At 53.7% G+C, this 13,015-nt stretch overlaps 1 protein-coding gene across 1 annotated transcript; it reads left to right on the top strand.

The window, feature by feature from the left end:
* The first annotated feature begins 3,543 nt into the window (after positions 1–3,543).
* Positions 3,544–12,996, top strand: SERPINF1 (serpin family F member 1). Its single transcript, XM_075561217.1, has 8 exons — positions 3,544–3,699; positions 7,151–7,238; positions 8,620–8,821; positions 9,304–9,459; positions 9,816–10,019; positions 10,995–11,137; positions 12,020–12,230; positions 12,629–12,996. The coding sequence occupies exons 2-8, from the start codon at positions 7,158–7,160 to the stop codon at positions 12,886–12,888; spliced, it is 1,257 nt and encodes a 418-aa protein (XP_075417332.1). The 5' UTR covers positions 3,544–3,699; positions 7,151–7,157; the 3' UTR covers positions 12,889–12,996.
* The last annotated feature ends 19 nt before the right edge of the window (positions 12,997–13,015 follow it).

The raw sequence follows: 13,015 nt of genomic DNA, 5'->3' as shown, positions 1-13,015 counted from the left end.
ACATTTAATGAACATAATCCCTAATGTGATGGCTAGAACTACTCTTTGGTGAGATGGGTGCTGCTAACTGGTATTAATGATTTCATGGGCTGTCTATGGACCATGGGCAGGACATTCCCCGTCTTTAATGTGCAAGCTCTACATAAACACAATGAAGTGTTCTGGCATTCCTGTGCCACTCAAGGTGATCCATGGTGTGTTAGGATTCACACGCTCAAACGCTTTTGCACGGTATATAAAACACAAGTAAACATCTTTCTGCTGTTATTCATAAGGCATGTAGGGGTGAGCCCCTCAGAAGTGGACAGCTTATTTCTCCTTCCTAGTTGTTCTTGTCTGGAGGACCTGCTGCAACCTGTTCATCATGGGTGATGGCTGGCATCAGAAATACCTGTTCATCATGGGTGACGGGTGGCATCGGAAATACCTGTTCATCATGGGTGACGGCTGGCATCGGAAATACTGGTGGCATAGCTTCCAGCATCCCAGCCACATGTAAGCCATCGCAGTATGACAAACTGACAGAGGAGTGGTAGACATTTTCCACTAGCCATATTAAGAAGTAAAATGAAACAGGTGAAATGAATTGAATGTCATTCAATCAACGATGATGGCAGAATGACCGTCTCAACACATAGCCAGCATAAGGACGATCACGTATTTTACCATGTTTTTCATACAAAGCACTCAACGTTTGGCGTGAACTTACAACAGATTCGGTGCAGACTGGCCACAGGTCAGGTGCTCTGCAGCCCCGTGTGACGAAAGATTGGCCGCCATGCTGGAGTGTACAGCTGTAGAGACCACCGTGATGGACTGTGGACAGAACGTACTGTGTTGTAGCAGAATGACCAGGTCTCAGCTCTGTCTTCCCAATTAGCTAGCAAATCTTTGAAGGGGAAACACCGTGTCCTAGGCACCTTCTCCCACTCCCATGTACCTGTACTTGACCTTTCATTTCTTTTTAAGAGACTGAACTCTGCCTGTTGACACATTCTTCTCCCACAAACAAGATGAAACCCTGCCTTACCAGGAAATCCTATGGAGGACCTTCCTCTGCTCCCTGGAACCTTCAAAGTAGAACTGGGAGTCTGAACACTCAAACCACTCACTCACTGCCCTCAAGTCGAGCCCAACACACAGAGGCCCTGTAGGAGGGAGGAGAACTGCCTCAGTGGGTTTCTGAGTCTGCAACGGCTTAGGGGAGTAGAAAACCACATCCTCCTGAAAAGCACCTGGTGGATTCAAACTGCTGACCTTGCAGTTAGCAGCCCAACACAGGAATGACCCACTATGCCACCAGACTCCCTAAATTTTTTCTCCCTGAAGCTAAATCTCTCCGTGTGTTCCTTTCCGTGTCTGAATGACTGCAGGATGCACACCTGCTTAGGAAGTGCTGTTAGGTTTTCCAGCTCTTTCTGCTGTCAGTGTCCTAAGTACCTCTAGGGGGTTCCTTCGGGGCAACCCCAGTGGTGCCTCGCTTGGTGCAGGGCACAGAGTAGGCCTCCTCTGAGTGCTGATGTCCCCAGTGGGTCTTCCTTCTTCCTCAGGCGGGTCCTTTCTTTGCCTCACTTGTCCGTTCAGATGTCAGATAGCAGCAAACTTCAGATCTGGAAAAGCAGCTGTCCTTTCTCTTCGCTGATAAGAAACAGGAGAATGACTTTCCCCCAGGCCCCCAATAACCTGAGGAGAAGGAATCGAAGAATCTCAACCCAGCCTTTTCCTCCCTTCTCCCACCCTCTCCTTCCCCCTCACCCCCACCCCTGGCCACCTGGCCTCGTCCTGACCTCTTCCTGCAGAGCATTGGTTGTTTCCTTGTGAGACTGGTCAGTGTCTGGGACAGGGCAGGGATGGGGCCCAGCTGTCAGCATGGAAGGCCACGTCCGAAGGAAAGTCCTGTGGAAGAACAGGGTGTGTGGATGAGTGTGTCAATGTGTGCATGCATGAGTTCATGCGTGTGGAAGTGTTGCCAGGAACAAGAGTCTGGGATTTCCTGCCACTACTTCAGACGAAGACAGTGTGACAGGTTAATTGTGTCAACTAGGATGTGGGTGGAGTTTAATCAGGTCACACTTGATTGGAGTATTCCCCGAGGCCAGCATCCCTTCTCCCTTCCTCCCCAACGGGTGATGATCACGATGAGTGGGCCAACAGGCTGCTGCTTGAGCTAGTTCTTTGCCTTAACGGTGTGGTGTACTACCTGTGGGCAGTGTAGCCAGAGTTTGAGGCTCCTTCGAAGTTCTCTTCACAATCCAGGCTGGTGGATCCTGTCGCTGTGTATCGCTTTAGTTCAAGATCCCACAGGGGCTACTTGGCTCAGGGACTGAGTGTTGCTGCCCCACCCTGCTGCACGCTGCCTGCAGAGCCAACTCCACCTGTCTTGTCTGTGGGCAGACTCAGCTTTCTGCTTCCTAGACCTGGCCTGGACCTGCAGCAGGCCCTCCAGGACATTAACTTCCGCACAAGTGAATTGAACTCTGCTCTGCTGTGGGGACTAAGTAGCCATTATATCCCTTCTCGAGGTAGAAACCTATCCTGTATACACAATCATACGTTTCCTGGTTTTGTTTCTCTAGAGAACCCTGCCTAACATAGACAGAAACCAGGTTGATTCTAGAAACTCAAGTTTATTCTGCAAATGTGAGACAGAAGGACACAGTGGGGTTCCTTAAAAAATCCAGTGAAAATCAAGAGTCATACACCCCAAACTATGCGACAAATAGCAGGTTTTGCAATGGCCACAGGACCCAGGCTCTATACCTACATTTCTTCAGGGTTAACCCTGAAAGCAACAAACTTAATTGTCTCTCTAAAGGAGAGATGTTTTTTTTTCCCATCCTCAATTTTATTTAAAAACATTTTTATTAGGGGCTCATACAACTCTTATCACAATCCATACATACATCAATTGTGTAAAGCACATCTGTACATTCTTTGCCCTCATCATTCTCAAAACACTTGCTCTCCACTTAAGCCCTTGATAATTTATAAATTATTATTTTGTCATATCTTTCCCTGTCCGACATCTCCCTTCACCCCCTTTTCTGTTGTCCGTCCCCCAGGGAGGAGGTCACATGTAGATCCTTGTAATTGGTTCCCTCTTTCCATCCCACTCACCCTCCCAGTATCGCCCCTCACACCCCTGGTCCTGAAGGTATCATCCACCCTGGATTCCCTGTGCCTCCAGCTCCTATCTGCACCAGTGTACATCCTCTGCTCTATCCACACTTGCAAGGCAGAATTCGGATCATGATAGTGGGGGGGGGAGGAGAGATGTTTTCTATGTGCATGGCCTTGCTTACTACCTTCCTGAGTTAGAACATCCTCACTGATTAAACTTAAAAGAATGTTTACGGTAAGGGAGGGGACTGCTACATTTTGGACCCCCAACAAACCAAATCTCAAATTATGTTAATTTCTAGTATTTTGATTGACAGCTGACTCTTTCACCTCCCCCACCCCCTCTATCACAAGGGCAGCAGTGGGGTAAAGTTAACACCAGACAATGATGCAATCACCAAACCCAAATTGAGCGCAGGTCACTTTAAGAAAGGAGTAGTTGTAATCTGAAGCCTGCTGGCTGCCGGATTGGGAGGCAAAATAAAACACACACACACACACTGCTCTTCTCACTGGAGCCCCTCAGTGTGGACACTCCGAGGGACCTAGGCTGGCGGCAGCGCTGCAGTGCACCCAGAGGTAAAGGACTGCTCCGGGTGTCAGGGGAACTCTGTGTGGCCCTGGGCTGGAGGGACTAGGGAGAGGCAGGGATACTCCAGGGGGCAAGAAAGAGGGGTGCCTGGGAGAGGAGGAGCCCCTGCAGCGGGATACCAGCGTGTAGGAGAGAGAGGGCAGGTGGCCGTTGGGGAGGACAGAAGGCCAGGACCCTATTGTTCCCCAGTACTGCTGCACTTCTCAGCCAAGAGGCTGGAGAGACTTTTGAATGAAGCAAGAGGGAAACAATGGAGAGCTGATGGGGGGAGCTGGGGAGCAGTGCTCAGAGGGAGGTGAGTACCCGCTGGGCCAGACAGCAGACTGGGAGGCAACCCCTCCTTTTTCCCAGCTCCATCTTCAAACCAGCTTGGTGCTGTCGGCAAGATAACTTCCCAACAGGGTCCCAGCAAGGGGATGGAGCCCAGCTGGGGCCTTTCATCCAGCCCCCACCCATTCTCTTTGGCTGAACCAACTCAGCCTTGCAGACCATGAGCCCTGACTGTCTAGCTTGGCCAGTAGATGGGATGGAGGAGCCCACCAGCCCATGCTGGAGAGAGTTGTCCGCGCCCTTTCTGATCCTGGGGCAGACCACAAGGCGGCAAAGACCAGCTGAGGGCTTCCCAGAAGCCCCATCACTGTCTGGCCCAGGCTGTACTGGGAGGTCAGCCCCCAGCTGAGAGGGGGAGGGTGGAGGGTGCCAGGGCTGTGCCTGCAGCTGGTTCCTCAGGGGCCCTGGCCTGACCCATCCAGGCTCTAAGATGCCCAGAGGGAACAATGCCCACCGTGGTTGGGCCCAGAGCAAGGGGACAGACAGGGAGGTGCCCTTCCTTGTCTGCCCACAAGGTCCATGGCCATGTGGCTGGAAGGCTCTGTGGTCCTACGAGCAGGAGGAAGGAGGGACGGTTTTTGTCTCTCACTGGATTTAATAGGAAACACATGTATTGGCTCCAAAGGCATCCTCCCAGCTTGGGAGCAAGATCACAAAACTCCAGCTCCTGGCTCTCTTTGCCTGGGCAACAGTAAGGCCTGACCTTGGCCTGACAGGGAGGGGATCTGCCTCCTCCCCCCTCCTCCCCGGTTGGACAGAAGTCTGGTTTGGGTACTGCCCTTTGGACAGATGGCTCCATTGCCCTTGGCCTTGGCCAGCCAATGGTTGCCTGCCCCAGCTCAGAGGAAAATCACCTTCCACAGGGAAGGGAGATGAGCGGGCCTGGAGGGGGCCCTGACTCACTGCTTTAGAGGATTTGCAGTAAGCTCTCTGTAGCTTCATCCCTAGGGCTTGGGGGTGGGGGTGGGTTCAAAGAGGTGTGTCCCCCTCCCCCATCTAGCTCTGGGCCACTTTGGGACTATATGCCTCCTTCTTCCAGGTTCTCAGTGCATCTCCAGTTCTCAGCCTGTTGGTTTGGTGACACCAATCAATGGCGCACAGTCTTAAGCAGGACTTCCAGGCCCCCTCCACCCACTGGAGTACATTTTGACTGTGATCTTAATTCCCTTAGCCCAGAGGTTTCCTTTGGGGGTTGAATGATCCTTTCATAGGAGTTGCCTGATTCATAACAGTAGCAAAATGACAGTGATGAAGTCGTGACGAAAATACCTTCATGGTGGGGAGTCACCACAACACAAGGAACTGTATAGAAGGGCCGCGGCATGAGGAAGGTTAGAACCACTGCCGTACAATGCCAGGATGACCCTCATCTTTTCCCTCTCCTGGCCTTAAGGGTTAGCTTTTCCTCTCACCTGATCTGTCACTGAATTTGTCTTCCAAGAAATTAGTCCCCTGGGGCTCAGGGAAAGGTGGCTCCTGCCAGCGCCAGGTGAGGCTGGCTGGGTAGAGAGAGGCTGTAACCCTGGATAGAGTGTAGGTCTCTATTTTCCACAGCAGAAAGCTTTCCCGGGTGTCTCAATGGAAGATCCCGCCCTGAGTGGTGGGAGGCAGGCATGTGGAGAAGCAGCTGGCTGGTAATCCAGGGCTGGAAGGACTTGCACCCTGAGAGGCCAACTTGGGACGAGTGTCCTGGGAGAAAGACTGACTGGTTCTCATGGGCAAGCCAGTCTTCAGCTGAGCACACTGGAGGCCGTTTCTTTGTTCCCTTCCCTGTTCAGCAGTGTTGTTGTTATCAGACATCATTGTATGGACTTTAATCCCCAAATCACACACTGTACTCCCAGCTTGCTTGATCTGGTTTGTTGTGCAGCAAGAGAAATGTGCGTGTACATGCATGTATATAAGGATATTGAAGGAACTTGTTCATGCTGTTGTGTACATATTGCGTGTACACGCACCTATGTACGTCTGCATATAGAATCGTGAAGGAGCCCAGAAACCATTGGCCTGTGTGCCTATGTTGTGCTGTACGCACGTGTGGGTGCGGATGTGTACCAAGGACACTGAAGGAATTCAAGGGCCCTTGGCTTGTGTTTTGCAAGTGCAGGGAGACAAGATAGTTCACACAGTACATTCTTGACTAGGCTTTATGAAGGGAGAACAGGAGTCGGACAAAGGTCCTGGATTGGGGCAGGGGGTTCTTGCCCCACACTCTAACCAGAAGGCCTCTTGGGCAGTCTTATCTGCAGCTCCTTGGTTGCTTTAGGCCCCTCCGATGGGGGTCCCTGGTCCAGGGGGACGCTACAGAAGATGCCCTGGTTCAGATTGGGAGGAGGGCATTGCTAGGTGGTGGTGTCTCCTGAGAAGTGAAGGTGTTTAACCTGGGACAGGGAAGGTTTTTTGGAATGGGGTGGCAGGGGAAGAGGGCGTGGCTTGCAGGGGGACGTGGGCTGGTGGAGGGAAGTTCTGGGGAGGTGTTTGGCTCAGAGGCCATTGTCTCTCCTAATTTAATTCTAACGATAATGCTGATTTCCATTTTATGAGACTGAGGTGTAGCGAATGTCTGCTGCTGTAAACTGACAACTGAACCCAGATGAGCTGGACCTGCACCGTGCTCGCTTAGCTTAGCCCTGGGACCTCTCACTGTACTGGGTTGCTGAGAAGGGGGACATCTTCCCTTAGGGGCACGGGCTCAAGGTTGCTGGAATTTAAGAAGAGTTGGAAACTGGGAATAGCAGGGCTTGGCCCAGATGCCTCCATTCTCAACACTGATTCGATTCACACCATGTAACTAGCCACTGCTCTGTTTCAGATCCTGTTAAATGAGCTGTCCAGTTATGTGTCTGTGCTAGGTCACACACCCTACTGAGGTCACCTTGGGGATTAAGGTTAGAGGATGGAGTCCGATACAGATGATAGGCTGTGACTGTGGGGCCTTGAGGCAGGTGGTGGGCTGTGGAGATACTGCTGGGAGGGAGGGAGCATCAAACCTGGGACCCACTTCCAGGCTGGTGAAACGCTTGACCCCAGGAGTTCCCTGCCTAACATAAAGGCAGGCATAGGCTGGTGCGGGTGGGCAGTGACCCCTGCCTCTTGTTTCTCCTGCAGGTCCAGGATGCAGACCCTCGTGTTGCTGCTCTGGATGGGAGCTCTCCTTGGGCATGGCAGCTCCCAGGACAGCGCTGGGAATGTGGAGGTCTGTGTGTGTGTGTGTGTGTGTGTGTGTGTCTGGAAGGGGTGGGGGTGCTACAGCAATTCCAACCCCTTTTCCACATCTGCTGGCGCAGCGAGTGGGACACCCAGGTTCCAGGTGAGGCTCTGGCCTTTGCCTCGGTGTCTCTATCAGCAAACAGAGCGATCGTGCTCTGCCTTGCAGGGAGCAGGATGGGAACCCAAGTATTCTCCCACTGTGAAAAGCAGTACTACTTTAAGGCCCAGAGCTGTCTCTTCAGTGAGGGCCTTGTCTTATCTCACATTGCTGTAGGCTCTTGCTGAGCGCAGCGCAGGTGCTGCTGACCAGGGGACAGGAGAGGATGAGGAAGGGGCTGGGCAGGTCCCTTCCCAGTTCAGCGAGAGGACAGTTTGGGTAGGAAGCAGATTCACACACTTGGAGCTACGCCCAAGCTACATGACTGTGTGGGATTCACTGTCACATGAGGGACCAGGGCAGCTGAGACACAGTGGCCGAAGCGCTGGACTCTGTTCTAATTCCTGCGTTGGAATTCTCATTCTATCGCTCACTAGTTTTTCGACCTTTAGGCAGGTTGCTTTCACCCAAGTCTCGGTGGTCTTTTATATCACATTAGATCGTCGCGTTCCTCCTCAGTCTGACGTGGTTAAGGCCCAAAGCCCCCGATGTTAAACAAAAACCGACACTACGTGAAAACTGCCAACTCACTGAGAATCATGCTCTACCCAAGTGGACACACACCACTAACCCTCACACAGCACTGCTCTGGCCTCACTGCCCGACGTCAGTGCGCACAACAGTCGCACAGAGTCCACAGCTGTGGTGAACGTGCAATGCCAGACGCCAAGGTGGGAGTGAGGAGCAGAGAAAACACCCATCCTTACGGGGCCATTGTGGCCAGACTCACTTCTCCATGGTCTACTGAACCTTCTCTCTGCAGGTGCCGGGGACGAATGGAAGTGCAGAAAGGCCCAGGTCCTGCGTTCAGGGAACTCAGTCCTTTGGGGTGTTAAGACAGCCATAATAAGCATGAGACCCAGAGACCTGGAGTGTGGGGGGCACAGGGCTAAGCAGTGGTAACGGACTTGGAGGATAAGGTCAGAAGACCCAAATGTCCCTCAGCTTGGGGTGACCAGGAAAATCAGACAGAGGAGGTGATCTCTGACCAGGACCATAAGGTGCTGTTTGGTCTTGATAACCCAGAAGCAGGAAGCCGGGTTGCTTCTCCAGGCAGCAGGCTCGGCAGAGAACTTAGGCGTGATCAGCAGGCACAGTCTCCCCCACAGTAGGCTAGACTCACTGGAAGGCCAGACAGGCATCCCACTCAGAGCCGTGAGGCCCACTACTTGGTCCCTCTACTCCAATCTGGGCCTGCTGTCTCGCACAGGACTCCCTAGTACCCGATGCCACCACGGGGATGTCAGTGGAGGAAGAGGACCCCTTTTTCAAGGTCCCTGTGAACAAGCTGGCGGCGGCCGTCTCCAACTTTGGCTATGATCTTTACCGAGTGAAGTCCAGCATGAGCCCAGCTGCCAACGTGCTCCTGTCTCCGCTCAGTGTGGCCACGGCCCTCTCTGCCCTTTCGCTGGGTGAGTTCTTGACGGGCCTGAGGGGCACTGCCTGGGGAAGGGTGGAGAGTCACTGCGAGCCAGCCCCATGGGGTGCAGTCCAAGTGGAGGCTGAGCTCTTTCATGACATGGTGGTGTCCACGTTCCTACCGCCGTTTGTTAAAGGAATGTCCACAATGTACCAGCCTTTGGCTCAGGCCATCAGCACACTGGAGTCACCAGTGGGTCCCCTGGGGAACCAAATAAACAGAGTAAGCACAAAATCGCCTGACCAGGGCTGTTCATGGAGCCGTGGAGGGATTTGAACCCTTCACGCCTCTCTCTTGGCCTGAAGTTTTTAAGGATGGAGGGGCTCGCTCCTCCATGGCCTGTACACTCCTTGCTCCCCTCGACTGTCTCTATCGGTCTGTCCCCTTTCTGGGAGGACAGCGCTTCCTGCTTGAGGCGGGGGTTGGGGGGAAGGGTGGGCTGATGCTGAGCCCCCTCACCCGTCTGTCGGGCAGGAGCGGAACAGCGCACAGAGTCCGCCATCCACCGGGCGCTCTACTATGACTTGATCAGCAACCCAGACATCCACGGCACCTATAAGGAGCTGCTGGCCGCCGTCACCGCCCCCCAGAAGAACCTCAGGAGTGCTTCCAGGATCGTCTTCGAGAGGAGTGAGCTGCCTTCCAGTCTGGGTTGCCTGAGGAGTGGGGGGCTTTGGGCTCCTGGCTGGCGGGTTCTTTCTCAACAATAGCCTGTGTATGCTCAGGCCAGGCCTGGCACTGGTGGGCAGGAAGAGGTCCTGTGAGCCTAAAGGGGATCAGAAAGAGGAAGTGGACTTAGGGGGAGGGCAGGGGCAGAGCAGTAACATGAGGAGGAACAGAGGGGATGGCAGTCTCCTGCTCCCTGCCCAGTGCCTGGGGAAGCTGGCATGAAGGCCCAGCATGAAGCTCTGGGAAGAGGCTGGGCAGGAAGCCGGGCCCTGGGATGCTGGCTTACTCTCCTGCTAACCTCTGTTCCCCCTCCTCAGAGCTGCGGATAAAATCGAGCTTTGTGGCGCCGCTGGACAAGTCTTATGGGACTAGGCCCAGGATCCTGACAGGCAACCCTCGCATAGACCTCCAGGAGATAAACAACTGGGTGCAGGCCCAGATGAAAGGGAAGGTTGCCAGGTCCACCAGGGACATGCCCAGTGACATCAGCATTCTCCTCCTGGGTGTGGCGCACTTCAAGGGTGAGGACACTCTGCTTTTTTGGTGGCCCAGGGTGGGATGGGTGGGAGAGACGTCAAAGAGCAAAGGGGCAGGGCCAGAAGAAGCCGAGAAATACGCCCGCCTCAGAGACCTGCTTGTCACTAACTCTAAGACCTTGGCATATACTTGGTTAAGGGTCTGCTAAGCATAAAAGGCTCCTGGGGAAAGAATAGCAGGATGTAGGTGAGCGCTTACACCCAGGAACCCCTTTGAGGCTGGGCAGTGTGTTAGATGTCTGGCTTTGGGGTCAGACGAGGTGCCAGGCCCAGCTTTGCCTTGACTAGCTGCAGAACCTTGCACAATTACATCGTATCCCTCTGGTTCTATTTGCCTCTTTAAAGCCAGGATGCACTTCCTTTGGTCTGTCTGCTGTCCTTGAGCTGGGGTTGCAAGCACTCCCACCAGCGAGTCTGATTCTTCAGATGAGGCCCCGGGCGGGTTTTCAGGGAGCCTTTCCTAAACGCCTAGAGGAAATGGTTTCCTACGGCAAGCATCTTTCCAGCAGTAGCTCCAGACCTGTCGACTGAAGGTCAATTTAAACTAAGTGATCAGCTGGCTGGTCACGTCACCTACTTCCCCTCTCTGAGACCTGCTATCAGATGAGAATGGCCAGGTGATTCAGGACTTCCCTATCATGTGGCTCCATCTCCCGGAGATGCCACTGTCAAAGTGAACACAGCTCACAGGCTAGGCTAGAACCTGTCTAATGCAATCACTTTGTTTCCTTCTGAATTTGCTGGTGGGGTATCTCCACAACTTCATGGAACCATGGGATGAAACGATAAGGGGAATTTCCCACAGGCTTCTTGAAGCCCTCAAGCAGAGCGAGAGCTCACTAAACGAGGGGAACGCTGACTAAGCTAACCGTAGTGTCAGGACCGCTTCAACCACAGCCGCCTGGTCCCACGGCCTTTTCGGTCTCTGGGACCCACCGTGCTCTGTCTATTTCATTCTAGGGCAGTGGGTAACGAAGTTTGATTCCAGAAAGACTTCCCTTATGGATTTCCACCTGGATGAGGAGAGGACTGTGAGAGTCCCCATGATGTCAGACCCGCAGGCCATTTTACGCTACGGCTTGGACTCTGACCTCAACTGCAAGGTCTGTGGGGCAGAGAAGGGGGGGTGGTGATGGTGGGGGCCGAGGGGGGAGGCTAAGAAAAGATGGAGTGACAGAAATCGAGTGGGCTTTGAGATTAGAGAGTTATTAAAACTGTACCCGCTGCAAGGCTTGGAGCAAGATCCTCTCTTCTTGGAGCCCTTCCGCTTCTTAGACCGGGAAGACGTGGTGGCTGACATGGTGGTAAGGATGGTGCTGGAAAGCTGGGTCAGGGAGTGTCAAACGGGCCCGGCACATGGCAGTCAGAGAAGTCTAAGTTGGATTTTGGAAGCCTGTCAGACACTTCGAGTTGGGGCTTTCTCTTTCGTGGGCATCTGAATTCTTCCCCTTTGACGGCCAGTCACCCATCTCTTTGGGAACCTGACAAGAACTCTTGGAACTCTCTGAATGATTGCCAGGCGTACATCGGCACATTTCTGTATCTGGCTTCGGGGGGGCTCTTGGGTCCCCTGACACTGTCCATTCTCTGGACCTGGCTCAGGGAGCCTCTATCGCTGTTTCTGCATCCAACAAACACTCTCATTGCTAGTCCAGCGCTCTGAACGTACCAGATAATTAGTTAATGTGGGCGGACTGGCCTTGAGCAAACACAGATCCCGCTTCCATTCTAGCTCCTTGGCGCCGACTCAACTTCAGTTGGCATTAGGTCTTGGTAAGGAAAGGCAAGTGCAGACTCTTTGAGGGGACAGCAGGAGGTGGCTAGCTGCCAGACCCCAATAGCCTACAGGTGCAACTCTTTAGAAGCCAAGGGGCTGGGGGAAGCAAGCTCCTGTGGTACCTGGCCCCGGGAGTGCAAGCAGGGCGCTCCAGGCCTCTGGGTTCTGAAAGACTAACTGGGTGCTTCCTCCCTGCCTGTCATTCCAGATCGCCCAGCTGCCCCTGACGGGGAGCGTGAGTATCATCTTCTTCCTGCCGCAGAGAGCAACTCAGAACTTGACCCTGATTGAGGAGAGCCTCACCTCCGAGTTCATCCATGACATAGACCGAGAACTGAAGACTGTCCAAGCGGTTCTGACCATGCCCAAGCTGAAGCTGAGCTATGACGGTGCCCTCACCGAGGCCCTGCGGGAGATGAGTATGTTGGCAGGTGGGAAGGAGGGCTGTTCTCTGGGGCTGCACCCCCACCCCTCCCCCCGGCGCAGCGGAGTTCAAGGGCTCCACGGACAGCTGCTTCACTCTCCCAGTGCTGGAGGAAAGGCAGGTGAGCCCGAGGAGGCATCCTGTGGCAGGAGCTAGGGGCGCTACTTCTCCAGAGAGGGCTCTGTCTTCGCATCCCAGCCTTGCTGCTAAGGTGCTCCTGGGAAAGCCAGTTACCTGCTCAAGCCCAGAGCGCCATATCCCTCACTGAAGCTGGGCAGCTCTCCTCCCAGCCAGCCAGACTACGGGATCAGGATTTAAGAGCCAGGCTTATATTCTTCCTTGGGGTTTAGGGCAAGGCACGGTTTTAACGGCAATTTCTCTCCACCGTGGCAGAGCTCCAGTCCCTGTTTGAGTCACCAGACTTCAGCAAGATCACAGGCAAGCCCATCAAGCTCACTCACGCGGAACACCGGGCTGGCTTCGAGTGGAATGAGGACGGGGCAGGGACCGACCCCAGCCCCGGGCTGCAGCCCGCCCGCCTCACCTTTCCTCTGGACTATCACCTGAATCAGCCTTTCATCTTTGTCCTGAGGGACACGGACACGGGGACCCTTCTCTTCATAGGCAAAATTCTGGACCCCAGGGGCACTTAATGCTCGTGTTTCAGGTTCAAGTTCGCCAGGGGCACAGCAGGTTATACATGAAAGCTGCCCTGTGCAGTTCCAGTTTATACTTTGCAATAAAAAGAGCTTTACCTTTAACTTTTGTTCCCTGGTTCCG

Source organism: Tenrec ecaudatus, chromosome 10 (assembly GCF_050624435.1).
Source record: "Tenrec ecaudatus isolate mTenEca1 chromosome 10, mTenEca1.hap1, whole genome shotgun sequence".
In the NCBI taxonomy this organism is placed as follows: domain Eukaryota; kingdom Metazoa; phylum Chordata; class Mammalia; order Afrosoricida; family Tenrecidae; genus Tenrec; species Tenrec ecaudatus.
The sequence above is the reverse complement of the archived record's forward strand: the minus strand, read 5'-3'. Positions and strand labels throughout refer to the sequence as shown.